General features: G+C 59.0%; 4 protein-coding genes across 6 annotated transcripts in view; 3 read left to right on the forward strand and 1 right to left on the reverse strand.

Moving 5' to 3' along the window:
- MYO1F (myosin IF) overlaps positions 1 to 5,603 on the forward strand; it is a 32,250-nt gene extending 26,647 nt beyond the window's left edge. Inside the window, exons 20-28 of one of the 2 annotated variants that reach the window (XM_067733881.1) lie at positions 754 to 868; positions 962 to 1,131; positions 1,785 to 1,930; positions 2,292 to 2,438; positions 2,625 to 2,773; positions 3,297 to 3,380; positions 3,974 to 4,169; positions 4,247 to 4,416; positions 5,144 to 5,603. In XM_067733881.1, coding sequence (XP_067589982.1) covers positions 754 to 868; positions 962 to 1,131; positions 1,785 to 1,930; positions 2,292 to 2,438; positions 2,625 to 2,773; positions 3,297 to 3,380; positions 3,974 to 4,169; positions 4,247 to 4,416; positions 5,144 to 5,220 — 1,254 coding nt within the window. In that variant the 3' untranslated portion in view covers positions 5,221 to 5,603. Of the gene's footprint in view, positions 1 to 753; positions 869 to 961; positions 1,132 to 1,784; positions 1,931 to 2,291; positions 2,774 to 3,296; positions 3,381 to 3,973; positions 4,170 to 4,246; positions 4,417 to 5,143 lie in introns of both variants that reach the window. The other variant, XM_067733880.1, reaches the window with a different exon arrangement.
- A 4,079-nt stretch (positions 5,604 to 9,682) lies between these two features.
- ZNF414 (zinc finger protein 414) lies at positions 9,683 to 13,358 on the forward strand. Its single transcript, XM_067733915.1, has 8 exons — positions 9,683 to 9,831; positions 10,539 to 10,848; positions 11,160 to 11,267; positions 11,372 to 11,477; positions 12,013 to 12,356; positions 12,437 to 12,487; positions 12,919 to 13,092; positions 13,186 to 13,358. The coding sequence occupies exons 1-8, from the start codon at positions 9,829 to 9,831 to the stop codon at positions 13,257 to 13,259; spliced, it is 1,170 nt and encodes a 389-aa protein (XP_067590016.1). The 5' UTR covers positions 9,683 to 9,828; the 3' UTR covers positions 13,260 to 13,358.
- A 796-nt stretch (positions 13,359 to 14,154) lies between these two features.
- HNRNPM (heterogeneous nuclear ribonucleoprotein M) overlaps positions 14,155 to 26,089 on the reverse strand; it is a 186,808-nt gene continuing 174,873 nt past the window's right edge. Inside the window, exons 14-15 of the transcript XR_010942482.1 lie at positions 14,512 to 14,710; positions 14,155 to 14,304 (exon numbers count right to left, since the gene is read on the reverse strand). The gene's annotated coding sequence lies outside the window, so the exon portion shown is untranslated. The remainder of the gene's footprint in view (positions 14,305 to 14,511; positions 14,711 to 26,089) is intronic.
- On the forward strand, positions 15,809 to 25,111 carry PRAM1 (PML-RARA regulated adaptor molecule 1). 2 transcript variants are annotated; one of them, XM_067733910.1, is made up of 10 exons: positions 15,809 to 17,599; positions 20,027 to 21,143; positions 21,233 to 21,290; positions 21,364 to 21,440; positions 23,949 to 24,006; positions 24,122 to 24,230; positions 24,380 to 24,542; positions 24,631 to 24,664; positions 24,749 to 24,783; positions 24,924 to 25,111. In XM_067733910.1, exons 1-10 carry the CDS (start codon positions 17,597 to 17,599, stop codon positions 24,959 to 24,961), a joined length of 1,692 nt encoding a protein of 563 aa, XP_067590011.1. In that variant the 5' UTR covers positions 15,809 to 17,596; the 3' UTR covers positions 24,962 to 25,111. The 2 variants fall into 2 exon arrangements, with proteins under 2 accessions (XP_067590011.1, XP_067590010.1); XM_067733909.1 differs by having other exon boundaries at positions 24,749 to 25,111.

Consider the following 26,089-nt stretch of genomic DNA (forward strand, 5'->3'; position numbering starts at 1 on the left):
AAAAGCCTTGGGCTTCCCTGGTGGTGCAGTGGTTGAGAGTCCGCTTGCCGATGCAGGGGACACGGGTTCGTGCCCCGGTCCGGGAAGATCCCACATGCCGCGGAGCGGCTGGGCCCGTGAGCCTTGGCCACTGAGCCTGCGCGTCTGGAGCCTATGCTCCGCAACAGGAGAGGCCACAACAGTGAGAGGCCCGCATACCGCAAAAAAGAAAAAAAAATTCAAAAGACTTTTCTCTGCTTTCTATGAAAGCTTCCTTTCCAGGGCTGCCACGGATGGGTGTGCAGGTTGTATACTGCACAACCATGTGGTAGCCAGTCACATCCCAGTCCTATCCATCAGATTTTCACATCTGCAGTACTTTGTTGGTTTTCCAAGATGCACACGGGTTTGCATTTCTAACATCTCTGAAACTGAAGTGTACCTCACATGGATGACATGCCATAGCTTAATTAGCATGAGAAACCATGATGTTATACCGTTTCCGGTAAGATCACACAGCTAGTAAGTGGCAGAGCTGGGATTTGAACCCAGCAAGACAAACCTGCAGTTATAATTTAATGCAGAAGATTGTGCCCCATATTGGGACCCTGGGTCCGGTCATTTGGAGAAAGACAAAATTTTTTGCCCACAGTGTAAGAGCATGTGTGCGGGTGCCTGTCAGCAAGAGCACGTGGGTGGGGTGGGCTCGGGGGAAACTGGAGACTGTGTTCCCCGGGGAGATGCCAGGACCCACCGGCCCTCCTTCTTGCCCAGCTCTTCCTTCTGGAGGAGATGCGAGAGCGCAAGTTCGATGGCTTTGCCCGCACCATCCAGAAGGCCTGGCGGCGTCACGTGGCAATCCGGAAGTACGAGGAGATGCGGGAGGAAGGTGAGAGGCTGCAGGTGGGAGGCTGGGGCTGAGGACAGAGGGGCCTGGAGGAGCCAGGCTGTGATCTCTGCCCCTCACCCTGTGTCGCCGCAGCTTCCAACATCCTGCTGAACAAGAAGGAGCGGAGACGGAACAGCATCAATAGGAACTTCGTTGGGGACTACCTGGGGCTGGAGGAGCGGCCGGAGCTGCGTCAGTTCCTGGGCAAGAGGGAGCGAGTGGACTTTGCTGACTCGGTCAACAAGTACGACCGCCGCTTCAAGGTGAGGCACTAGCAGGCGGCCACATCTGGGACCCTGACCCCAGCCTGGCCACCCCCCACCAGAGGTACACCCTCCCCTGGCCCAGACACACCTGCCCACAGGTGTAGGCTCAACTAATGTAGATACAGCTGTCCATCAAATACGCCCTCGTGTAGCCCAGACACACCTGTCCATCAGATACATCTTCACCTGGCCAGACACATCTGTCCATAATTACACACTCACCTTGTTCAGAAGCCCTGACCACAGATTCACTTTCCCTTATCCTGGACATACCTATCCATTAGGTGGTACATTCTCACCCAGTCTAGACAGACCTCTCAGTTAGACACACCTTCACTTGGCTCAAATGCACCTGTGCACAGGTAAACTCTCATCGGTCCTGGGCGCCCATGTCCAGCAGGCATACCTTCACCTACCCTGTACCTGTTCACTGCCCAGAAACCCCTTTCTAGCCAATATACCCTTACTTAACCTCCTGTTTCTTATATAAAGTAACCACTCATGTAGCTTCACATGGAGGGACCCTCACCTGACCTGTCCTTCACCTGACCTGCCAGCGCTACCTCTCTGCCTGGGGTTGATCCCCTGGGGCCAGGCTGCCGATGCCCGGGGCTCCTGCCACCAGTCTCTCTGGTTTTGCATCCTCATAGGCCATCAAGAGGGACTTGATCCTGACGCCCAAGTGTGTGTATGTGATCGGGCGGGAGAAGGTGAAGAAGGGACCTGAGAAGGGCCAGGTGCGTGAGGTCCTGAAGAAGAAGCTGGAGATCCAGGCCTTACGGGGAGTTTCCCTCAGGTGGGGCTCCCACAGGCACCCCCGCCAGCCCCCTTCATTCTCAGCTGCCCTCTTACTTGTTACCCCATCTGTCACCCTGAACGTCTTACCTGCTGCTGTACCTGCAACCTTCACTTGATCCTACCTGTCACCTTCACCTGCCCTCGCATTCATGATCCTTATTTGCCAACAGCACCTGTCCCCTCACCTGACCCTTACCACCTTTTCCAGCTCCTTGCCACCTCTCCCGTTTCCCCCCACCTGTGTAACCCCTCACTTGCCCCTTACCTGACCCCTGACCCTACTCTGTCGCATCTTAAATGTCAGTCCTGCCAGCCTCACCTGTCACTCGCACCTGCCCTTCCTCCCGCCCCTCCCCCAGCACGAGGCAGGACGACTTCTTCATCCTCCAAGAAGACGCGGCCGACAGCTTTCTGGAGAGCGTCTTCAAGACCGAGTTCGTCAGCCTCCTGTGCAAGCGCTTCGAGGAGGCGGTGCGGAGGCCCCTGCCCCTCACCTTCAGCGACACGTACGACCCTCACCTCCTGCACCATCCTCGGGCTGGGCACAGTGCTTCCTCCTCCGCCTCGCGGATCGGCCGAAATGCGCCCGTGCCTCGCCCCCTCCCACCCCGGGTCCGGAAAGGATGGAATGGGGAGGTGATCCCCTCTTGCGGGGAGGTGGGGACCCCCACAGCTTCCTCCTCTCCTCGCAGACTACAGTTCCGGGTGAAGAAGGAGGGCTGGGGCGGAGGTGGCACCCGCAGCGTCACTTTCTCCCGTGGCTCCGGCGACGTGGCGATGCTCAAGGCTAGCGGTCGGACCCTCTCGGTCAGCGTGGGTGATGGACTGCCCAAAAGCTCCAGTGAGTCTACGCCGAACCGGGAGACGGAGACTAAGAGGCGCTCAGGAAGAGGCGGGCCCCTAGGGGCGGGACCATCCATAGGGACCAATCAAGGCTGTGGGGGCGGAGCCAGTGGCGCGGGCCAAGGGTGGGTGAAGGCCATGGAGGGGCGGGACTTGAGAGACCTAAAGAGAGAACACGGCCGTGAAGAGGGCAGGGCTCGCGAGGTGACCAATGAGTGGGCGAGAAACATGGAAGGGGCGAGGCCAGGGAGTCCACCCTTGAGCCGGCTATGAATGGGGAGAGCCTTGGAGTGGGTGGACCCAGGAGCCAATGAGAGATAGGTTCCCGGAGGGGCGGAGCCAATTATTGGGCGGAACCAGTGTTCCAGTAACTAAGGGGCTCCCTCCTGGTAGGAGAGCTGGTGAGCCGCGGGAGCGGGGACCGGGGCGGAGCCACAGAGTGGATTGGACTTGTGGGCGGGGCCAAGAACCTTGTCTGGTCATCACTCAAATCCCTACATCTTTTTCCTTTTCCCTTTCAGAGCCTACACGGAAGGGAATGGCCCAGGGAAAACCCAGAAGGTCGGCCCAGGCCCCTACCCGGGCAGCTCCCGGGCCCCCTAGAGGTGAAGAGACACCCCCCACTAAGTGTCTTCCTTGCCTCTTGTGGGCTCCAAGGCCTAAGCCAGACCTCTTGTCGACAGGATTTAACAAGCAGAGATGACCATGCTCTTCTTTTCTGTCCAGAACTCTCCATAGCTCCCCATCTCCCAAAGAATAAAGCCAAAGCTTAGTTTGGTATTCAGAGCCCTTCAGAATCCGAACCCAGCTAACCACTGACCTCTTCTCTCCTCCCACCTTACACTCCTGTCATGCAAGCTACATCTTATTTTGCCAACTTACCAAATTTGTTCTTACCTCCAGGCCTTTGCTTGGGCTGTTTGCTCTGCCTGTCTCCCAAATTCCTGCTCCACTTGAGCTCTTATTCATCCTCCAAGACCCACCCACAAAAGCCCTCCTACAGAAGAGGGTAGGGGAAAATCTTACCCCTTCAGAGTCTCCCTCTAGGGCCTCCTAGCCCCAGGGTCTCTCTCTCCAGGCCATTCCTTACCATACTGGGTTAAGAGTAGCTGCCTCTTCCCTCAGACAGGGAACTTGGAGCCAAGTCCCCCCAAATCCTCCTAGCACCACCCTGACAAATGCCCCCATCTCATTGCAGGCCTGGATCGCAATGGGGTGCCTCCCTCTGCCAGAGGGGGCCCCCTACCCCTGGAGTTCACATCCAGACGGGGCTCCCAGAAGCCACCACAGGGCCCTCCGTCCTCAGCCTTGGGGGCCAGCAGACGCCAACGGGCACGGCCTCCCTCGGAGCACAACACAGAATTCCTCAGTGTTCCTGACCAGGGCATGGCTGGGTAGGTGGTGTGAGAGGGCAGCCCCAGGAGGTGGGGGAGTGTCTGGGGCTATGACGAGTGCCTCCATGTGCCCACAGCATGCAGAGGAAGCGCAGCATAGGGCAGAGACCTGTGCCCGGTGTGGGCCGACCTAAGCCCCAGCCACGGACACACGGCCCAAGGTGCCGGGCACTGTACCAGTACGTGAGCCAAGATGTGGACGAGCTGAGCTTCAACGTGAACGAGGTCATCGAGATCCTCATGGAAGGTGTGTGTGCCAGGGCAGAAATGGGAGGAGCCAGGGCCTGGAGGTCACCTCCTAAGCCACCCTGGGAGCCTGGCCTCACTTGTATCGTACCCTGTACCCCAGCCTCATTCTTCTCACCTGTCAAGCACTAGGACTAATAGCAGAACCTACTTTGTGAGTAGGAAATGGGCCATGTCTGGATGACCCAGGCCTCCAGACCTCCTACCTTGCCCCTGGGTTGCCCCTAGAGGAGCCTGGGACTCAACAGCACCCTCTGCAGGTGGGTAGGGGAACCCTTAGGGGTCATTCCTGGTTCCTCCAAGGGGATTATGGGGAGGGACCTATAGGAGGAGATGGATGAGGGACGAGCACAAGTGAATGGTCAAGAAAATGTCAGCGTGTGAGCCAGTGGCAAGGAAAACCCACGCGTTGCTCCCTCCCTTCCTTCTGTCTTCTCTTTTTTTTTGGAAGTCCCCTAAAAGACATGTTTTTTCTTTTCTTTGCCGCACCGCTCAGCTCGTGGGATGTTAGTTCCCGGACCAGGGATCAAAACGGGGCCCTCGGCAGTTAGACCGCAGAGTCCTAACCACTGGACCGCTGGGGAATTGCCCTTCTGTCTTCTCTTTTCAGCTTCTGCCTTATGCCAGGCCAGTGCAGACGAATGACAGAAAGACAGACACAGAGCCAGCATGAAAGGCTTTCTCCGGAGCGGGCTGGGCTCAGCCTCACGCTCTCTTCTCTCCCACAGATTCCTCAGGCTGGTGGAAAGGCCGGCTGCATGGCCAGGAGGGCCTTTTCCCAGGAAACTACGTGGAGAAGATCTGAGCAGGACAGGGGCCTGGGATCCTGCCATCCCACCTGCCTGCCTGGATCCTGCCAGGAGCCAGGCCCTGCAATGCGGGTCTCATTTCCCTTGGCTGCATTGGCCAGAAGGTCCAGTCCTGTGGCCTCCAGCCCAGCCTAGCCCAGGTCCTGGGTCTAGGGATCACCACTTAAGCCACCCCCGGGCCCTGGCTTCCCCCAAGGCACACCTGTTTCCTCCTGTGTCAAACAGGGCTAACAGCAGAACTTACCTCCCAGCTGCCTTGTGAGTAGGAAGTGAGCTGTGTCCTGCAGGCAAAGTGCCGGGCACAGTCAGGGGGACCTTGACAAGCTTGACTTCCCTCCTTTTCTCACCACTGAGGCAATAAATGTTTGCCGAGTGAAAACATGAGTTAACTTACTGAACAAGGACCACCTTCTCACAACCCTGTGGGGTGGTAGCAGTGAATATCCCATTTTACAGATGGAAAAATGGAGGCTCAGAGAGGTTTAGTCACTCACCCAAGATTGCACGGAGCCAAGTCTTGAACTCAGATATGCTTCTGCCCCTCACAAAGCTTGAATTTGTCTCACCTGCTAGCTTCCAGAACCTGCATGCTAGCTTTCCTGCAGCAAATGTTCCAGTGGGTCCTGTCAGCTTTGACTCTGCACCCCCTGCCAAACAAACTGGGACCCTACTGGACCCTGACAAAGGAGGCACGTCCCACATGGCCCCCCATAATTCACCCTGAATCACTCCTGAACCCTGACCCCCACCCCATGTCTGTGTTTACTTAGCCCTCACTCACCTGGCGTCAGGACCAGTTCTGACATTCGAGGGCCCTGGCCTTCTGCACTTATTGTCATGGTGAAGAGGGGGTCAGCCTAGCTACCAGTCCCCTCCAGCTGTCTCTTGGTCCCCGCAGCTGTCTCCAAACCAGTGCCGGAGTCTGAGCCTTTCAGACCTTTCCAAATGAACAACCGCTCTGTGCTCAGCCCCACGAAGAGCAGTCAGTCTGGGAGAGATGGAGCCAGATGGGTGGGGTCAGGACTGTGCCAGAGAAGGGACAGGGCTTGGAGCAGGGGAGGGAGATGCAGAGAGAGTGTGGACATTGCTGGAGGAGCCAAGAAGGATGAAAAGAGTCAGCAGACCTTTTTTTTTTTTAAATTTATTTATTTACATATATTTTTTGGCTGCGTTGGGTCTTTGTTGCTGTGCGCGGGCTTTCTCTAGCTGTGGTGAGCAGGGGCTACTATTTGTTGCAGTGCGCGGGCTTCTCGTTGCGGTGGCTTCTCTTGTTGCAGAGCATGGGCTCTAGGCACGCGGGCTGCAGTATTTGTGGCGCACGGGCTTAGTTGCTCCGCGGCATGTGGGACCTTCCCCGACCAGGGCTGGGAACCCATGTCCCCTGCATTGACAGGCGGATTCTTAACCACTGCGCCACCAGGGAAGCCCTGGGTCAGCAGATCTTGATGGCAAATACCACACAGAGTGATCTATACTGTGATGGGAGGACTCCAGGCAGAGGACACCTACCCACCTGGGGGATGGGAGATGAGGTATCAAAGAAAGACTGGTCAGCAGAGCCTTCTGTAGAATCTACACCTACCTGGGAAGCTGAGCGTGGCTGGGAAAAAAAAAATCCCAATTTTGCAACTGGGTCTCAACAGCCTTGTTTTTTTTTTTTTGTGGTACGCGGGCCTCTCACTGTTGCGGCCTCTCCCGTTGTGGAGCACAAGCTCCGGACGCGGAGGCTCAGCGACCATGGCTCACAGGCCCAGCCGCTCCGCTGCATGTGGGATCTTCCCGGACCGGGGCACGAACCCGCGTCCCCTGCATCGGCAGGCGGACTCTCAACCACTGCGCCACCAGGGAAGCCCTCAACAGCCTTTTATTAGCCAATCACTATACAAAAGCATTTAACCAGTCCCTTGAATGTCCCTGGTTCTCTGCATCTCTGATTTTTGCCCCTCCACTGCCCAGTCACCACTGTGAGTGTCTCTCTGCAAGACTTAGATTGGGGGACAGAGTCGGGGAGGACTGTGTGAGCCACAACCTCATCAGCTGGGCATTTCCTGGTGCTGAAGGGGAATGAGGGCCTCTGTCTCCCTTCTCTGCCCTAGAATTCATCATGCAGGCTGCCCCCCCTCCTGGCACTTTGGGGTACAGCCCTGTGGCCCCACTGCCACAGCAGGCACCCTGTTTGCAGGAAGTGGGGCCTTCCGGGCAAGACTGATGGGTGAGGTTTGGGTGAGGCACTGGGGGTGAAGAAGGGAGTGGGTTTGACATCTTCTAACAGACAGCATCTCACATCTAGGTTATAGCATCTTCGGACTGCAAACCTCAGTCAGCTTGGTCCCCCCCACTCAGCAACATCCTGTTGACTCTTTTACAAAATTTCTTAAGTTGGGCCCCTCCTCTCTCTTTCTTGGTTCCCTGTCCTTTCTGGGACCTCGCCCCACCCTTCCCCAGATTGCACCAACCTCCCCTGCACACACACACACACACACACACACACACACACACACACACACACACCCCTCCACCCTGTATCAAAATGATGTGTTTTTTTAATTAAGGAGTTTTTAATACAGTTAATGAGTTTTAACTGTATTAATGATAATCAAAAGAAAACAGTTTTTTAAAATTCAAACAGCCCATGGGAATTCCCTGGCTGTCCAGTGGTTAGGACTCCGCGCTTTCACTGTGGTGGGCCCGGGTTCGATCCCTGGTCGGGGAACTAAGACACAAGGAATTTTTTTGGCCGCAATGCACAAGCTGCGTGGTGCGGCCAAAAAAAAAAATTCAAACAGCCCAAAAGTGTGAAAAATCTGTCTTCCCCTCATTCGAAAATTCCTGTCCCCCCCAATTTGTTAATGTCCATCTCCTTCCAGTGGTATTCTTAGCGTATAAAAGCAGATAGGTACATCTTATGTATATATAGATGGAAATACACCGTACGTAAAGCCTAAACTTGCCTAGAACTCAAGAAATACTTCCTGAACGGTTAAATAATGTATTATAGAGATCTGAGATCAAAGATCCACTTTACCGTCCCCACAATGACCCATCCTCCAAACGACAACCGGCGATCAGATGGTGTACCTCCCCCTGCTAAAGATTCAAGGTTAGAATAGAGATCACATGCCTCTCTTTCCATGGTTCACAAGGTCTCTGCATGACCTTTCTTGCACCATGTCCACTTTCTGACCTCCACTCCCTGCCTCCACTCTGCTCCAGCAGTGAGCTGATCACCTCATTGTTTCTTGAAAAAGACAAGCTTGTCCCTCCCCAACTCAGGCCACTTGCACCAGCTATCCATTCTTCCCAGAGTGCTGTGGCCTCCTGACCTTCCATTGGCTCACTCCATCCTGACCATCAGGTGACAGCTCAGAAGTCACCTCACAGGGCTTCCCTGGTGGCGCAGTGGTTGGGAGTCCGCCTGCCGATGCAGGGGATGCGGGTTCGTGCCCCGGTCCGGGAGGATCCCACATGCTGTGGAGTGGTTGGGCCCGTGAGCCATGGCCGCTGAGCCTGCGTGTCCGGAGCCTGTGCTCCGTAACGGGAGAGGCCACAACGGTGAGAGGCCCGCGTATCGCAAAAAAAAAAAAAGAAGTCACCTCACAGAGAAACTTTCCTGACCCATCACCATCACATCCTTCTGGGGTTTTGTTTTGTTTTTCCTTTGTAGCACTTAATATAACGTAAGATCGTTTGCTGCATGTGTTGATTCATTGTCTCTTTCCCCATTTTAAACCGTGAGCGGACTCTGGGAGTGGGGATGTTTGTCTGTCCTGTTCATCTCTGGGTCCCCAGCGCCTAGCACAGAGTAGGCACTCAAGAAACGTAGGTTGACGCGCAGCAACGAAGACCCAACACAGGCAAAAATAAATAAAAACAAAAAAACAACAAAAAACAGTAGTGTTAAATTCTAGAGTGACTTTCTGAGATGTAGTGACACTTAGTGAGGCTGTATTAAAAAAAAAAAGAAAGAAACGTAGGTTGGATAGGTGACTCATTCCACGCCGGTATACCCAAGGCTCTCCATCCATCCTCCTGAAAACACGCACCTCTCCATCCTTAGGCTACACCCGTTCCGGGTGTCCCGAGGACGGACAGTAGGCTTGCTTCCCGCCCTTGGCTATCTCAGCAGACCCGTTCCAACGTCAGAACTAAGTGCATTGAATATTTTGACGGCCACTGCCAATTTCCCTCCAAAGACGAGGCTCTCTAAACACGACCTCTTCAAAAAAGAGAACCGCTGTTTATCCCCTTTCGAGGTATGGTGACGGGACTGGAGAGGATGAAGATGCTCATTTTGCAGAGAAGAACACAGAGGCCCGGGGAGATTTTAATCCTAGATCTCTGCCTGCAGATTCTTTGCACCCCACGACTGCCCTCGGCTTGCAAATCCACCACGGCGCACGCTCCGCCATCCAGGACAATCCCGGATCTCAGGCCCCGCCTCCTCGCGGAGCACTGTGCACAGGCCCCCTCCTCCGTTCTCGCGAGACCTGGGAGGCGAAAAATGGCGCCGACGTGAGCGCGAGCTTGCGGCCACCGAAGGAGTCACCGCAGCCTTAGCTGGAGCTGCCGGAGCCGCGGGAACAAGAAGCCGAACCAGGCCGAGGATGGTGAGCGCGGCGCCGGGGACGCGGACGCGGCGAACCAGCGGGGACTGGCGGGGAGCGGCCCTGTAGCGCACATAGCCTCCGGCCGACCCCGCCCCCACATCCGGGCACTCGCCCGCCGCTGGCTGTCACTCGGGGAGCACCCTACCCCCTACTTCTGGGCCTGGTTTCGACTGGGCCACGCCCACAGGGCTCGGGCACCGCCCCAGATCTTCATACGGCCGGGGCCCCAGCACTCCCAGTTCGCCTGCACAGCTCGAGCCCAGCTGGTAGATATATCTCCGTGCTCGAACAACCCACTCGGCCACTTTTGGCCTCTCCATAATCTTCCTATCCGCGCCCGGTTCAGAGCCCCGCCTTTGCCCCGCCCACTCCCTACGGGCCACGCCCCTGCCTTGTAGGGGGCCTCCCACCTTTCCAAGTTAGGGTCAAAGGCATGGTTCTTTCATATAGATGATTCTTAAAAAGGTACCCCCTTCTACATTTGGAACACCTCCAAGCTCCCTCCCAGAGGATGGGGACACAGGAGGCAGGAGCTCTATCCACCCTCACCCCCTGCCACTCCTTAGGATGGGGGCTGACTGGGTGACGTCTCCGGGGCATTTGCTGCTTCAGGAATGCCCAGTGGTCTTGGCGGGGTGGAGTTCCCCTGGCTGGCCCAGGCAGACCCTGGGCCCAGAGGGGTTCTCCCCACCTCTTCCTTCCACCAGGAGGAGGAAACCTCGGGTCCCAGCCCGGACATGCCGGGCACTGCAGAGCCCAGCTCCAGTGAGACCGACAAGGAGGTGTCCCCAGTTGTGGCTGCTGTAGCCACTTCCTCTTCCATGGGGGAGGAGCCAGGCTCTGACCAGGCAGCCACACCCCCAGTGTGGGAACGTGGAGGGCTTGGAGGGACCCAGCAGGGTGCCTCCCCAGCCCCAGACAGTGGCCATGCTGGCCCTGGACCCGGCCTTGGCCTGACCAGCACTGTCTCCGGAACCAGTGAGGACCTGCGGCCTCCCAGACGACGCCCACCACCAGGTGACCTGTGATGGGGCCTTCTGGGGGATCACAGGCCTGGAACGATAGAAGTGAAGAATACAGAGTATCTCCAGACTTGGGGCCCATCTAGAGGGAATCACCACTTACTGAGCCCCAGGTGTATGCCAGGCTGTGAGCCAGGCCAACTCAGCCCCAACCCTCTGTTGGGGGAGGCAGAGGGTGAAGGCCCCAGTAAGAGATCATAGGGTAATTGCAACCCCATACATGCCTCTCTGGGGTAGGGCCCTGGACAGCGTGGATGGAGAAGGGATGGTGACACACCCCTCCCCTCGCTTCTGTGCGTCCTGCAGGGAAGCAGATACCCTGCTCCAGCCCTGGCTGCTGCCTCAGTTTCCCCAGCGTTCGAGACCTGGCACAGCATCTGCGTACCCACTGCCCACCCACACAGTCCCTGGAAGGTAGGGCCAGGGTAGGTGGTGGGGAGGCAGGTTAGGGCGGGAGGCAGGCAGAGCCGACTGGCCACCCCTCTCCACTCCTCTGTCCTTCATCCCTGCCCTGCCAGGCAAGCTCTTCCGCTGTTCCGCCCTGAGCTGCACCGAGACTTTCCCCAACATGCAGGAACTGGTGGCACACGGCAAGCTGCACTACAAACCCAATCGCTACTTCAAGTGAGACCCCGTCCACCCCCACGTCTGCTGGCGCTCGGTGACCAGGCAGCTCCCCCCACCACTGATTTGACAGCCACTACCGGGGGTCCGGGCTTTTCTCCCTTCCTAGTCCAGGGGGTTGGGTCGGGGAAGTGGGCATGAACTAGGGCAAGCCTTGCCCTTAACCTGCCCAGAAGAGACACTGGTCGCTAGAGCAAGTTCCAGGGACCCCGAGGGCGGGGCTCGGAAGGGGTTTCGGGGGGGGGCATTCTTGGCGCGGCTCCGCCCAGCCCTCTACCTCCCAAGAGGAAAAGCGATCCCCTAAGTCACAATTGAGACTTCCTTCCTCGTCTTCCCAGGGCTCCGACCTGGAGGGGTCCGGAAGGGTCGCGACCACAATAGGGGGACGCTTAGGGCAGACTCCTCCCCCGCAGATGGGGGATCTGTTGTTTGGGCCCGGGCTCCCTTACCACCCTCGAGCGGCTCCGCAGGTTACTACGGATAGGCCCCCCCCTTGTCCCGCAGGAGACCCAGCCCAGCCCTGTGCCGCCCCCAGGTGTGAGAACTGCCTCCTGCGCTTCCGCACGCACCGCTCCCTCTTCAAGCACCTGCATGTTTGCGCCGAGCATGCGCAGAGCCCAGCCCCGCCGCCACCCCCCGCCCTCGACAAGGAGCCACCAGCGCCCGAGCGCCCCCCGGAGTCCGACCCTGCGTTGGCGCCTGGGCTACAGTTCCCGCTGCTCGAGCCGTTCACGACCTCTGCCCCTGCCCCCACCGGGCCCTTCCTGCCGTACTTGAACCCCGCGCCTTTTGGCCTAAGCCCACCACGCCCGCGCCCCTTTCTGGCCGCCGCTCCCGGGCCGCCCGCCTCCAGCGCGGCAGTCTGGAAAAAGAGCCAAGGTGAGTGTGGGGGCAGGGACGCCTGAAGGGTGGGCTGGGCTCTCTCTAACTTCTGACCTTGACCCGCCCATTTACCGCAGGTGCCGGCGGCAGCCCGCGAAGACCCCAGGGCGGCTCCGATACGCCCTCAGGTGCGTGCAGGTGATCACTGGGGAGGGTGGAGGGGATTTCTCCCCTGCGGGGCATAGGGGATACTGGGAGGCAGCGGTGCCCACCCCCTTCCCAGGTGGCCAGAAATGTCACCCCCGAAATACAGGATTTTGCCTTAAAAAATTACGGCCCCTGCTCTTTATCTGCGCCGGCGTTTCCGTGTAAAACTCTCACCCGGTTCCCGAGTCCTTCCCCCTACGTTGGTTCAGAGGATGGGAGAGGGTTCAGAGGATAAGTCAAGTTTGGTGCCCCCAAATACATGGGGAAACGCCCGGGACAAATGGATCAGCCGTTCCAGAGCCCCGGCGCCTGGGAGCTGAGGGGGAGGCGGAGAGAAAGGTACGACCCGCCCTCGCCCCGGTCCTCGCCCTCGCCCAGGGCCCGGGGCTGACGGGGTCCCGCCTGCCCGCAGGGCACGCGGCCCCGAGCCGCATCGTGTGGGAGCACACGCGCGGCCGCTACTCGTGCATGCAGTGCGCCTTCTCCACGGCCTCGCGGCCCGCCATGACCCTACACCTGGAGGACCACCGCCCCATCGCCCCTGCGGCCCCGGCGCCCGGGCAGCCGCGCCCCGACGCGCCGGCGGGTAAGGCCCGGGAGCGCACGGGTGGGGAGGGCGGGGGCCCTGAGGCGAGGGGCGGGGCTGAGGCTCAGGCGCCCCCTCCTCTGCTCCACCCAGACCCGGCCCCGCTGGCACCCAAGGTGTCGCCGCTGCTGTCAGAGGGGGAGTGTCCGGTTTTCTCGCCGCTCTGAACCACGCCGCGTTGCGGGTGGGCTGTGGGTAGTTTTGTAATTTTAGGGGGGCCTGCGATGGGCGGGGTGGCGGGACAATAAAGGAGGCAGATGAGCCAGCCTGTGCTGTGTCTGGGTCCCATGCCCCTCCAGTGCAGTCCTGGGGCGCTCCCACCTCGGAAGGGGGCAGGCCTCCCCCTCACAGCCCACCTGTGTCCCACCTCCCCTGTCAACCTCAGCAGTGGGACAGCTGTAGATGGTCCTCTTTCCTGTCCCACCACTTCCAGAAACCATATGAGACGGAAGTTTTATTTAAAAACTTCCAGGAGTCAGGAGCGCCCGCCCAGCTGGAGCCCCCCAGGTCCTGAGGCCAGCACTGACTCTCAGGGAGGTGACAGGGTGGTGGGGCAGTCCCAGCACTAGAAGGGAGGTGCCAGGGCCCCCAGGGCTGGGCACTCTGGCAGGCGGGAGCTCAGGCCTCATCATCATCCTCCTCACTGTCTTCGGCTGCCCACTTCCCCTCCTCCCCCTGCCCCAGCTCTGAGGAGGAGGGTGGGTCAAGGCCAGCCCTGGAGAGCCTGGGCTTCCTCCCTTCTCACCTCTCCCCCATATAGGTCCTCTTCTTCCTTTCCTTCCTGGGAAGTCAGGTTGGGGGCAGAGTTCAAAATCTGGTCCCACACTGCTGTCACCAGAACCTGAGGGTCAAGCCTCCAGGGTATGGAAGTCCCACGCATTGCTGGCAGCCACCCCTCAGGCCGGCTTTACTTCCTGCATCTTGCTCCCTTCCAGCCCAAGCTTCAATCCCGCCCGCCCGCCACCCCCCCACCCCGTTCTGGAGCACCGGAGGCAACTACCCCCCCGCCCTTCCCCCCAGTCTGAACACCTCTGGAAACAGGGAACTCTTCCGATCGTGCTCCTCCCCTGCCTAGTACCCCCACCGCTCCTCACAGCTCCCTTCAGCTCTCTGGATGAAGATCCTGTTCTCCTAGTAGCCCACAAGGCCCCATCTTGAACCTCTCCACCTCCTCTTCTCAGGACCACACTCAGCATCTCTCTCCTCTTCCTCCTGGGGAACATAGACATCCTGTGAGCAAGAACCCAAGGACCAGGTCCCCAGCCCCACCCCACCCTGTTCATTCCATATCTCCTCCATCTTCCAAGTCATCAGAGTTGTCCTTTATCTGCGGCCAGCAAGACATTAGTCACCCCTTGGGTGGAGTCCCCAGGCCTCACACCCCTCACCAGCCTCCCATCTTCCCCTCGCCCCCCTTACCATCCTCCCCCTAGTCCTCCTCAGAATCTTCGTTCCCCAGCATGTTGGCCTCAGCCTCAGAGTTGAGCAGGGTCCCCAGCATCGAAGCCATCCAGGTAGCCAAGCTCGGGTAATGACTCAAAATCCTGCTCCGTTAGCGCAGCTGCTGTGACTCCTCGAAGCTGAACAGCTCCAAGTTCTGAAGGCCCTTCAGCTTCTCCTGGGAGGGGCAACAGGGAGATCTGGGCACCCTTTGGACCTGTCCCACCTGGACCCAGGAGCCGGCCTGCCCGCCTGCCTGCCCCACTGCCCTCAGCCTCACAAGGGGCTTTAGGGCTCCAGTGTCCTTGATGGGGTTGCAGCTGAGTCGCAGGTGGCTCAGGCCAGGCGCCCACTCTGCTAGCACCTCCAGGCCCCCACAGAAGCGGCTGTCACTGAGCACCTGCGGTAGGGCCAGATGGGCCGTCAGGGAACCCTGGGGCTCAGGCCCCCTGTGAGCTCCCCTCCCCCTTCTCAGCCAGAAGCCTTGGAACCACAGCTGGGTGATCCTGGGAAAGACAATCTCTCTGCGTCTCAGTTCCTTACTCCTTAAAATGAGTGTCATGAATGCTCATCCTTTGGAGTTCTTGTGAGGATTCAAAAGAGGGATGGGGAGCGAGGGAGGGGGCTTGGGAAATGTTCGCAGGTGGTTGACATCACTCCAACCACCAAGCCTGTGGCCGGCTGCCTGGGACCCTCTCAGGAACCTGGGGAGGAGGTGGGTCCCGGGGCCCACTTTACAGATAGAGGTGAGGCTAAGAGGGTAAGCTGACTGAGCCCTGACTCTAGCCGGGCCCGGTTCCAAGTCACCGATTCTGCACCACCCCAGAAGCGGGGCAGTTACCACTGATGAGAAAACCCAGGCAGCAAGGCCCAAAGGGCACTCTCTCCTTTTCCTGCACTCACAAGGCCCCTAGACACCCTTGGGAATATGGCTCTAGGCCCATCCCTTCCTGCATCTTCAGGGCTTGGTGTCCCATCTCCAGCGTACCAGGGTCCCCCAGCCCCTGGAGTTTCCCCCATCAAGCCCCTCATTCAGGCACCCCCGAATCTAGGCAGTGCCACTTCGCAGTCTGTCAGGACCTTCCCAGAGAGACCCAGGTATCTTGGTCCAGGTAGGTGCCGCCCCCCCCAACCGCGTCACCCACAAAGATGCAACAGCCCCTCCCATGGGTACAGTGGGTCCACAGTCCCCCCTGGGCCCCTCGCTGCCCTCTGGAGCAAGCTGAAATTGCCCTGAGGCCTAGGGAGTTGGCTCACTCTGAAAACTGACCCCTACCTTCAGCCCCTCCCAACTCCCATCCAACCTTTGTCTGCTCGCCTGGGAAGTCTTACTGTTCCCACTGTCCCCTCTGGGCTCCTGCAGCCCCTGACCTCCCTCTGGCCAACCAAGCTGGGAGCCCCACAGAGGGTCCCTCCACCGCACCCCAACTCCAGGATGCCTGAAAGCTGAGTCCTCTTAGGGCCCCGGATCCGCCCGGCAGAGGGCGCCCAAGAGTGTCGGTCTGAAGGGAGAATGAATGAGGGGCCGGCGCGTCCAAGCAGGCACCCACCTTACACAGCCGCCCCAGAGTGGGCAGGTTGGCCTGAGACTGCAGGCTCACGTTGAACAGGCTGAGCCACTCCAGGACCCAGACCTCTTCATCATCCCCAGCCTCCTACTCGGAGGCGGACCAACATCCGGAAATGTGACCCAGCGCGCATGTCTGTCCGTTCAAGGACAGGGATGCACGGGCACAGAGGCTCCAGAATCCCCAAGCTGTGCTCTTAAGAGCAGACACAGGCAGAGTCACTGCCGACTGCTGTCTGTGGCCTTCATGGCAGCGGCGAGTGAAGGGCTCCTGCTGGGATGCAATGCCCAGCCTCCGTCCCTGTCTCCTGTGGATCTTTCTGGAGACTTCAGTACATCTCTGTTACTCTCGCTGTGATCCTTGGACCAGCAGTATGGGCCTCACCTGGGATGTTTCAGAATCTGAGGCCCCACCTCAGACCCGAGACACAACCCACACTTTCTCGGGGTCTCAGGGTGACTTGTGGGCACCAGTGCTCCTCAGCGGCACACTAGAATCCCCCTGAGGGTGTGTAAGAAATCCCCAGGCTCAGGCCACACCCCAGACCAATTAAGTCAAAATCTCCAGGAGCTTCTGTCTTTCTGTGATCTCAAAGATCCCGGTGGCATAGCTGAACTGAGAATCGGGGCTCTGCACTCTCCCACTGGGTGTTTTCTCCCTTTCTCTATGAGCCCGAGGTCACTGACTTCCTGGGGACCGAGCCCTGCCATCAGGGTCTCCCTTGTCTGGCCTCGCACCCTGCACCCTCACAGCTCTAATCTTGCCTACCACCTTCACCCCCTCTCTGCTGGCCTCCCAGCTGTCCCCATTTTCCTCCTCTTGTCCTCTGGGAGCCTTGGACATTCCCCACCCACCCACCACCAAACGTGCCATCCCACCTGGGCCCTCGGCCCTTGTTACAGTTGCCCCTGTAACAGGGAAGTCCTAAGTCCTGCTCAGAGCTGGAAATCAGGCTACAGGGAAGTGTTGAAATGAGGAAGGCGGACTGAGGCAACAAGAGCCAGCAGGAGGGCCTCACCCGTCAGGCTCGCTCTACTCCTGGGGTCTCACGGCCCGGAACTGGCCGTGCCCCTTTCCCGCTGAGAACTACCACTCGCCTCCCGCAGAGGCCCTGGGAGGAGTTGGCCTTGGCCTGCCTCTGTCGGCAGGAGGTCCTCAGGGCCTGGCGTGAGTCCTTCCTGGAGTCCGGAGGTCAGCACACAGCAGGGCATGGGGTGGGAGAGGGGGGGCCAGCAGAGTCGAGAAACGAGTGACTGTTGGGTGTCTGCTGAGAAATGCACAAAGCGCAGCGCAGGACAGGAATTCAAGAAGCTCCCAGCAGGACCTGAAGACAGGCTGGGGCTCTCCCCCCTCCTCCCCTTCCTCCTCTGCCCTCCCGCCTGGCCAGTAGACCCCACCCCGTGGGGCCCGTGGAGCAGAAGCTACAGTCACTTCCTGAAGGCAGCAGCCCTGGCTCAGGTCCCACTCGCCCTGTGGCCCGTCACCCGCCTGCAGCCATGGTGAGTGAGCCCCCAAGCCCTTGGAGAGCCCCCCACTGGCCGGAGGCAAGGGATGCCACAGGTGGAAACTGGAAGGCACATTCCAAGAGCGGGCCGGCAGAGGGGCAAGCAGGTTTTCAGGGTTGTGACCGACACAAACGCCCAGAGGTAGGAGGCAGCCAAGACCCACCTCTGGGACAGCTCAGGCTCCCGAGGGGCCTGTAGCAGAGGCTGAGGCTGCGACTAGAAGGGAGATGGGTGGCACTGCCCAGACGACCCCCCCCCCCCGCCATGAATAGCAACCCGGTAACAGGCAGCCAGGGTGAGGGGCAGGGCCTTCCTGGGGGCGACAAAGCGGGTCATGCACACGCTGCCAACCCCCCACCCCAGCAGCGCCCCAAGGCCTGACCTGCTGACCCCGGCTTCTCTGGCCCCCTGGGTCACCTGGGAGCCTTGCCACAACCCACCAGTTAGGGGGGCTTCCACAGAGGCGTCTCAGGCCCCGGCACCTTTCCTTGTTCTCTGGATCAGGGCAGAGTGAGGCACAGGCGGGGGCAAAGTTCCCGAGGTCGTACCCTTCCCCTCCCCGGTCTCCTCGACCCCAGGTAAAGCCAGGCCTGGGAGCTGTGGCAGGGCCACCTCTGGGGTGACCTGTCGGTCAGAGCAGCCCTGGCCTACTTGTGCATCTCCTGTGTCCGTGACCAAGGATGTGGGGCTGGTCAAGACCATACCTGGGACGGACTTCCTGTGCCAGGGGTGGTGCGCGTGCCCACGCTCGGGAGCCTGCCTGCCGGGCCTGGTGGGCATCCCTGACCATCAGTCGGGGTGTCTGGGACTGTGGGGCCCTGCCCTCAGGTTTGCCTCTAGGTCTCTTAGTGTCTCTCCACGTGAGTCTGTGTGAGAACGTGATGGTCAGGCCGCCCATATGCCTGTCTCTGTGTCCTGTACGTTCTTTATTTCAACAAAGAATTACTGAGCATCTTAGCACAGGCCAGGCACTAGGAGGACAGCAATGCACAAGACAAGCTACTGCCCTTGGGGCGCTGACAGTCCACAGGGGCTGGGGAAAGGAGGAGGAGAGAGACCAAAACAAAACAAAAAAATCCCACAAATAGTCAAAACACATTTAAAAAACAAGTATTGGAACCTCCCCGGCGGTCCAGTGGTTAAGACTCTGCACTTCCAATGCAGGGGGCGTGGGTTCAATCCCTGGTCGGAGAACTAATATCCCACATGCCGTGAGGCATGGCCACCGCCGCCCGCCCCCTGCCCAAAAAAAAAAAAGTATTAAGTAAAATAAATAGAATGATACAAGGTGTCAGGTACTAACTAAGAGAAACATCAGGCAGGTTGGGGAGGATAGAGAATCCTGGGAAGGGGGAATCCAATCTTCTCTTTTTAATTAGGGTGGTCTGGGAGGAAGTCCTCTCTAATAAGGAATATGGGAGCAGAGACCTGGAAGAGGAGGAGAGCCATGCAGTGGGGAGAGTGTCCCAGGCAGAGGGCAGGAGATGGGAGAAGGGGAGGCCAAGGAGGTGACTGGGTAGGAGAGGTCAAATCTATCGTTCAGGGCCTTTGTGAGATTTTTTTTTTTTTTTTTTAATTTATTTGGCTGCACTGGGTCTTGGTTGCAGCACGTGGGATCGTTAGTTGTGGCACGCGGGATCTAGTTCCCTGACCAGGGATCGAACCCGGGTCCCCTGCGTTGGGAGTGCGGAGTCTTGGCCGCTGGACCGCCAGGGAAGTTCCTCGTGAGATCTTTAGCTTCTACTGTGGGGAAATGAAGGAACACGGCCAGATTTTGAGCAGAGGTGCACAAACTGACTCTGGGTTAACTGGCCTCCTCCGGCTGTTGTGAGGGGCCTGACCAGGGATGGGGACGCGGGGGCGGGGGGCGGGGGCGGGCAGGAGACCAAGGAGGAGCCTATTAAATGATCCAGGCAACAGGGGATACTGCCTTACCCGGTTGGGCTCCTCTGGGCCAGGACAGTGGTGCAGGCGGTGAGAAGTGGCTGGATTCCGGATGTATTTTGAAATGAGAAAAGAAGGGCCTGGGGGCATGGCGGGGGGGGGGGGGGCGGGGAGCTCGAGGATGCTCCCCTGACTGAGGGGGCGGGGCGGGCTATGAGAGCAGCAGGCCCCAGGGGCCCCAGGAGCTCGGGTCCAGAGTGGGATGAGGCTGGGTGCGCATCCTGGTCCTGAGTGGCGAGGTCAGAGGGTGTGGTAGTTTAGGAGGGCCTGCGACCCACCGGGAGGCTAGAGACACAAAAACGTGGGAGTCTATGGCCAACAGAGATGGCGGCCAAGGGCAGAAGGTGGGGGAGAGGAGCTAACTGAACAGGAGCCAGCGGACATGGTCACGTGTCCGTGACCATGTCCGCTTGTCCCACGTCCGTCTCTCCACCACCCGCATGTGTCTGAGTCCCTGCCTGACTCCGTGTCCCCTAGGGGAGTCATCAGGACTTTCGGAGCCTTCAAGCAAAGTTCCAGGCCTCTCAGCCCGAGACCGGCAAACTCCCTCAAGTATCTCCAAAGCCCGAGTTCAACAAACTCCTCAAAAAGTTTCCACAGCCTGAGCTAGGCGAGCATCCCAAGAAGCACCCCCAGCCCGAGTTCACTGATCTGCCCAAGAAGCCCTGCAAACTTGAGTTCAGTGAACTCTCCAAGAAGGTCCCACAGCTCAAGGCCACTCCATTCCCCAGGAAGCCCCTGCAGCCTGAGCTCAGCCACGCCCCAAGGCCCCCCACAGGGCCCAAGTTCGGTGCATTCCCCAGGAAGTCCCAGCAGCCTGAGTCCAATGAGGCCACCCTGAAGCCCCCCCAGCCCAAGTTCAGTACCGTTCCCGAGAAGTCCCAGCAGCCTGAGTCCAATGAGGCCACCCTGAAGCCCCCCCAGCCCAAGTTCAGTACCGTTCCCGAGAAGCCCCCGCAGCTTGGGGTCAGTGGTCTCCCTGAGAAGTCCCTGCCGCAGCCTGAGTCCACTGAGGTCCCCCCAATGCCCCCTTCAAAGCCCGAGTCCAGTGAGCCCCAGCCTCACTCCTCACAGCCCAACTTCAGTACAGTCCCCGGAAAGATGCCACAGCCTCCGCTGAGTGACCTCCCCGAGAAGCCCCCGCGGCCCGAGTGTGGTGACCTCCCCAGGACGTCCTCGGGGCCCGAGTGCAGCCTGCTCCCCAAGGAGTTTCTGCAGCCTGAGTGGCGGGGGCCGCCCTGCAAGTCCTCCCAGCCCAAGCCCAGATCTCTGCCCAGGAAGCATGCAGAGTTCTTCGGTGACCTCCCTAGAAAGCCTCCACTCCCTGGCTCCCGTTCAGAGAGCTCACTGCCCACTGCCGTTGCAGGCTCCAGCCCTAGGTTCCCACTCAGCCCAGGGTTTGGAGCCAGGCAGCAGAGATCTGGAGCCCTCACTTGCGGTGGAGGCTCGAGGCTGGGCCTCAAACCTGGCCACCCACCCCGGCGGAGGCCTCTCCCCCCAGTCAGCAGCCTGGGCGCCCCTCCAGCCAAGCCCCCACTGCCCCCAGGCCCCAGGGACGTCCAGAGATTTCGAAGGACCTTGGCAGCAGGCACAGGTGGGTGAGGGCAGCCCAGGCAGAAAGGAGGGTGTGGAGGCTCCCTGGCAGTGCCCGCCTCCCTCCCTCCTGTTCTCATCTCCCCACAGCTCTGCCGAGGAGCTTTTCTGCCGGCTTCCTGGCTCGACAGCCTGAAGACACCCCACAGTGAGTAGGAGTCAGGGGGTACAGGCGTGGGTCACGGGACCGAAAGAGGCCCTCATCTCAGGTATCCCCGCAGGGACCCAGATGAGGCCTACAAGCTGTACGAGGACGTGGAGCCCACAGACGACTCCAGACCCAGCCCCAAGGGCAGAGGTTTGTTAGTGACAGGGCCAGGCCCTCAGCCAGACCAGTCTGCCAAGGCACCTGGGGAACATTTGTCACAAGGGTGTGTTCTGCCATGTTGCTAGCGTGACGCCAAGTGGCAATCCATATCCCTGATGGATTGAAAGCAGCGCCAGGGGAGGAAGCAGAGAGAAGGAGGGGCCTTTCAGAAAGGTCACACCAGCTCCTGGTGGGTGGAACAATGTGAGTAAGGGCAGCCCAGAGGCCAGCAGCCTGACCAGGGTGTGGCCAGGGCAGGGGTGTGGGCCAGGGTGGTGGCAGAAGACATGGAGAGCAGTGGAAGGATCAGGTACAAAGCAGCAAGAGGACTTGGTGGTGCATCACCAGGGACGAGAGCGAGCTCATGACAGGGTTGAGGCCCAAATGTTGAGCCTGCACCTGAGTAAGGGACCCGTGGTGTTGGAGGTGCCTGAGGGATATCCAGGCAGGACTTGGGCCTGAACTCAGAGGCAGGGGCTGGAGACAGGGTGTGGCCGACCCTCCAGGTCTGCAGTCCCAGGCAACTCTCTCTCTGTGCTCTGGGTTTCCAAGGATGCTTCTTCTCTCCCTTCCACACCTCTGCTCCTGGAGAGCAGGATGAAGGCCAAGCAGGCCCAGCTCGCGGATGATGCATTCACCAACCCCATGTGAAAACACCAAGGCTCCCATGCCAGCACTTCACCGAATGTGCACAGCCCACCACCCCCGAGGCAGTGTCCTGCCCATTTTACAGGAGTGGAAGCTTGAGGACAAGCTTGAGGCAAGAAGTGACTTGCCCCAGGTCGCACAGCCGATACACAGGAGCCCAGACCCTAGGCTCCCGGGCTGCTTCCCTGCCCTGTCTTTGGAAGGGTCTCCTGCAGGGGAACGTTTCATCAGAGGTGCCTTTGGGATCCCCAGCTACCGCTCCCACCTCACCAGCCCACCCTCCAAAGTCTGCTGCCTATACAGCTGTTACTCCTTCCCCAGCCCCTTCTGCTTCTCCTGGGCTTTCCCCAGGTGCTGCTTGCAACACCCCTGTTAGCACAGAGCTTCCTGACAGGGCCCCTCCTGCTTCCGCTCCAGTTAAGCTCTGTGGCTTGGGTCTGGGGGGCCTCTCTTGGGGATGTGGACGTGGGGAGGGAGCACCTCTGGCCATCCACTTCCAGCAGCTCCGCAGGCATGGCCCACCGCTTCCCCTTCCCCAACCCCAAGTAGACGAGGCACTTTCTTCCCTCTGCTCACCGTCCCAGCCACTGGACAACCGCCAGTCATTCTTCAAGGTTCTGAGCCGATACCACATGCTTCCCCAGATCTCCCCGCTTCTCGAGTGGGGCTCAGTGATTGTCCCAAAGGCAGCTCTGCCCTTCTCAAGTCTGTCCCCAGTTGGAAGGACTCTGGGCTCCCCCCTCCCACTCTCTGCCTCACTCAGAGCAGTGGCGGCTCCACTAGAGGCTCCCTGCACAGCTGGGGGCTCCTCTGGAGGGGCCGGACCCAGCTCTTTCTCAGGAGCTGAGGGTAGCGTGCTCAGGATCACACTGCCAGAAAGCTGGGGACACAGGGCACCCGGGTCTGCCCCGCACTGCCGTGCCCAGGGCTGCACTCTCTGGCTGCGGCAGGTCTGTAGGGGCCCTGGGGTGAAGTCAAGGCTGCTCCCAGCCGGGTGACCATCTCCGGCCTGGGCAGCCTCTGGGCGGCACCGTTACCCGAGCACCACCCAGCTGAGGCTGGAGGCAAACTCAGTGTCTGAAGGGGTGGAAGGGCCCCATGCAGATGCCCCTCGGGCAGCTTGATGGAAGGGTCTGCTGGCCTAGAAATGTCCAGAGCAGCACTTCAAGTCATTCAGAGAGGACTGCAAAAAGCTAGGGGCTTCAGGTTCTGGATCCTTCACTCCCCTTGTGTTCACAAGGCTCTCACTGTAAGCCACACCCTTGGCCAACAGGGCTCATACCTGGAAAGCTGGTCATTTGCGGGGTAGTCAGTCCTCACCTGGGAGACCCCTCACAGTCCAGTCTCATCATGAGCCAGGCCAGGCAAGAGTCCCAGCCCAACAGCCCCTTCTTAGAGGGAGACTTCTTTGCTTCCAGGAAATACTTTTCTTCGCCTTACTTTTTGACCCAAATCTCATCACAATTCCCAGAACCCCACCTGCTCTACAAGGCAGGCGTGAAATGGCCTCAAAAGCCTACAGAGAAATCCTGCCTCTACCATTTAACAGCTGGGTGACCTGGGGCAGGCTGTGTTACCTCTCTGAACCCTTAGGTCCTCCTCGGCAAGCAACTTGGGATGACAGTCAAGACAGCTGAAATGAGTGGTAACGTTTCTGCCACGCCTGTCCTGCGACAGGAGTTAAGAAAATGAAAGGCAATCCACTAGAACTCACAACTCATGAGAAAGGCCTGGGCAGCGGGGTGGGGAGGGGACCAAGGTCCTGAGAACTGACAAGGGAAAGAGCAGGCCGCCAGATTCAGAGGCCGAACCAATGGTCCCTGCCCTAACTCAGCATTCTGACTGTCCCAGATGAAGTGCTGTCTACCCAGCAACCCCCCAGGAGGCCACCACAAGACCAAGAGCCCAGGTACCAGAGGGCAAAGGGAGTGGGACAGGGTGGGGCTGAGCTCTGGGAGGACGGTAAAAGGGGGTCCCTGAGAAGCACGTCTTGCTCACGAGCACCCAACTCCCCGGGGGCTCAGGAAGGAGAAGGGCCCCCAGCCACAGCAGTTGCTGCCCACGGACCTGAAGTCTCTGAAGCAGATCCGGAAGGCAGAGAAAGCTGAGCGGGAGTTCCGGAAGAAGTTCAAGGTGTGAACCCCAAGCAAAGCAAGAGTCCTGGGAGGGCTGTGCTCAGCCCCAGTTGACCAAAGCCCCACAAATTCCATCCTCAGAAAGAAGCCAGGCAGGGGTCCTCGGGGTGGCAGCATGACCAAAAGCTCTGATGTCTTCCTCCCCAGTTTGAGGGGGAGATTGTGATTCAGACAAGGATGATGATTGACCCCAACGCCAAGACCCGTCGCGGGGGTGGCAAGCACCTGGCGCTTCGGCGTGGGGAGATCCTGGAGGTGATAGAGTTCACCAGCAAGGAGGAGATGCTGTGCCGGGACACCAAGGGCAAGTGTGAGTGAGCCCAGCAGGGGCAGCCCTGGGAAGACGCCAAACACCAGGGAGGGTGGAGAACTCACCCACCCCCGCTCTCTCCTTGCAGATGGCTATGTACCCAGAACAGCTCTACTGCCCCTGTGAGTGCTGGCCCTGATGGGGTGGGGGATTTAGGGGGGAGGGGTGGGGTGACCCCTACTGACCTTAACTGCGCTCTCAACCAGGGAAACAGAGGTGTATGACGACGTCGGTTCCTGGGGTATGTATGGGGATGCTCCGGGTGGACTGGAAGGGACTACAGTGTCTTGGGAGGGGGTAAGGTCCCATCCCACTCCACCAGGGGCTGCTGGCTACCTGCTTATGGGGCAAGGGTCACTGGAAGTCACCCCTCCTCGGCAGATCCTCTGGATAACCAACCATTCCCCGGGGGACGATAAGGCCTACAGGGGTGGGGACCCAGGACAACCCACCAATCCAGCCACCTCTTAACCGAAGGAGCCCTGGATCCCAGTTTGGCCGTCACAGAACTGCCCAGGCTCCTGTCTGACCACGGACACAGACCACATAAAGCCCCTCTTTTAAAGCAATTCCTGCTTCTTGTCTTGTCTCTCCCTCCTGATGGGCACCACACAGTGGAGCCATGATCAGACACCTGGGGGAATCTGTGGGGTCACCCCCCTTCTCCAAGTTCACACCCCTCAAGGATATAGGCCAGAAAGGAGAAAAGTAGGGCAGGAGAAGGTAGCAAGGGAGCTGGCACCTTGCTAGACTTAGAGGTGGGAGTCCCCGTGATGGTACCCCGTGTCAGCCGCCAGCCAGAGTGAAGACCCTCCACATCCAACGTGACAAGCAGCAGCTGCAGCTTCTCACAGGCTACACAGCCCAAGTGGACTTACGTATGAGATCACATCTTGGGGAGAATGTGACCCAGTTCTGATAAGAGTCCAGGTATCAAGTTCAGCCTAAACCTCTGACAGGACAAAATATGCTCAGAAACTCTCACCCTACTTGGTCTGTTTTAGCAAAGAAAAGCTGCTATGGACTGAACATTTGTGTCCTTGCTGCCAAAAACAATTCCTGCGTTGAAAACCTAACCCTCAACATGATGGTACTAGGAGGTGGGGCCTTTGGGGAGGGGATTAGGTCGTGGCAGCAGAGCCCTCATGAATGGGATTCGTGCCCCTACAAAAGAGGTCTGAGAGTTCCCTGGCAGGCCAGTGGTTAGGACTCTGCACGCACTTTCACTGCTGAGGGCCCAGGTTCAATCCCTGGTGGGGGAACTAAGGTCCCACAAGCTGTGTGGCGCAGCCAAACAAATAAAGCTAAAAAATTATTTTTTTAAAAAATAAATAAAAGAGGTCTGAGAAAGTTCCCCGGCCCCTTCTGCCATGTGAGGTTACAGCTAGAAGGTGTCATCCACGAACTAGGACCGGGCCCTCACCAGGCACTGAATCTCCCAGCGCTTTGATCTTGGACTTCCCAGCCTCCAGAACTGTGAGAAACAAATGTTTGTTACAGCAGCCAGAGCAGACTGAGACAAAAGTCTAACTGGAAACGAGCCTGAT

The sequence above is a fragment of the Pseudorca crassidens genome, chromosome 3 (genome assembly GCF_039906515.1).
Source record: "Pseudorca crassidens isolate mPseCra1 chromosome 3, mPseCra1.hap1, whole genome shotgun sequence".
Taxonomy (NCBI): Eukaryota; Metazoa; Chordata; class Mammalia; order Artiodactyla; family Delphinidae; genus Pseudorca; species Pseudorca crassidens.

Bases quoted from the DNA above. Each gene is read 5' to 3' on its own strand.
- ZNF414 (XM_067733915.1), top strand. The intron at 11,478-12,012 runs GTGAGACCCCGT...TGCCGCCCCCAG, and splicing joins AAACCCAATCGCTACTTCAA to GTGTGAGAACTGCCTCCTGC. The intron at 13,093-13,185 runs GTAAGGCCCGGG...TGCTCCACCCAG, and splicing joins GCGCCCCGACGCGCCGGCGG to ACCCGGCCCCGCTGGCACCC.
- PRAM1 (XM_067733909.1), top strand. The intron at 21,144-21,232 runs GTGGGTGAGGGC...ATCTCCCCACAG, and splicing joins GACCTTGGCAGCAGGCACAG to CTCTGCCGAGGAGCTTTTCT. The intron at 24,665-24,748 runs GTGAGTGCTGGC...GCTCTCAACCAG, and splicing joins AGAACAGCTCTACTGCCCCT to GGAAACAGAGGTGTATGACG.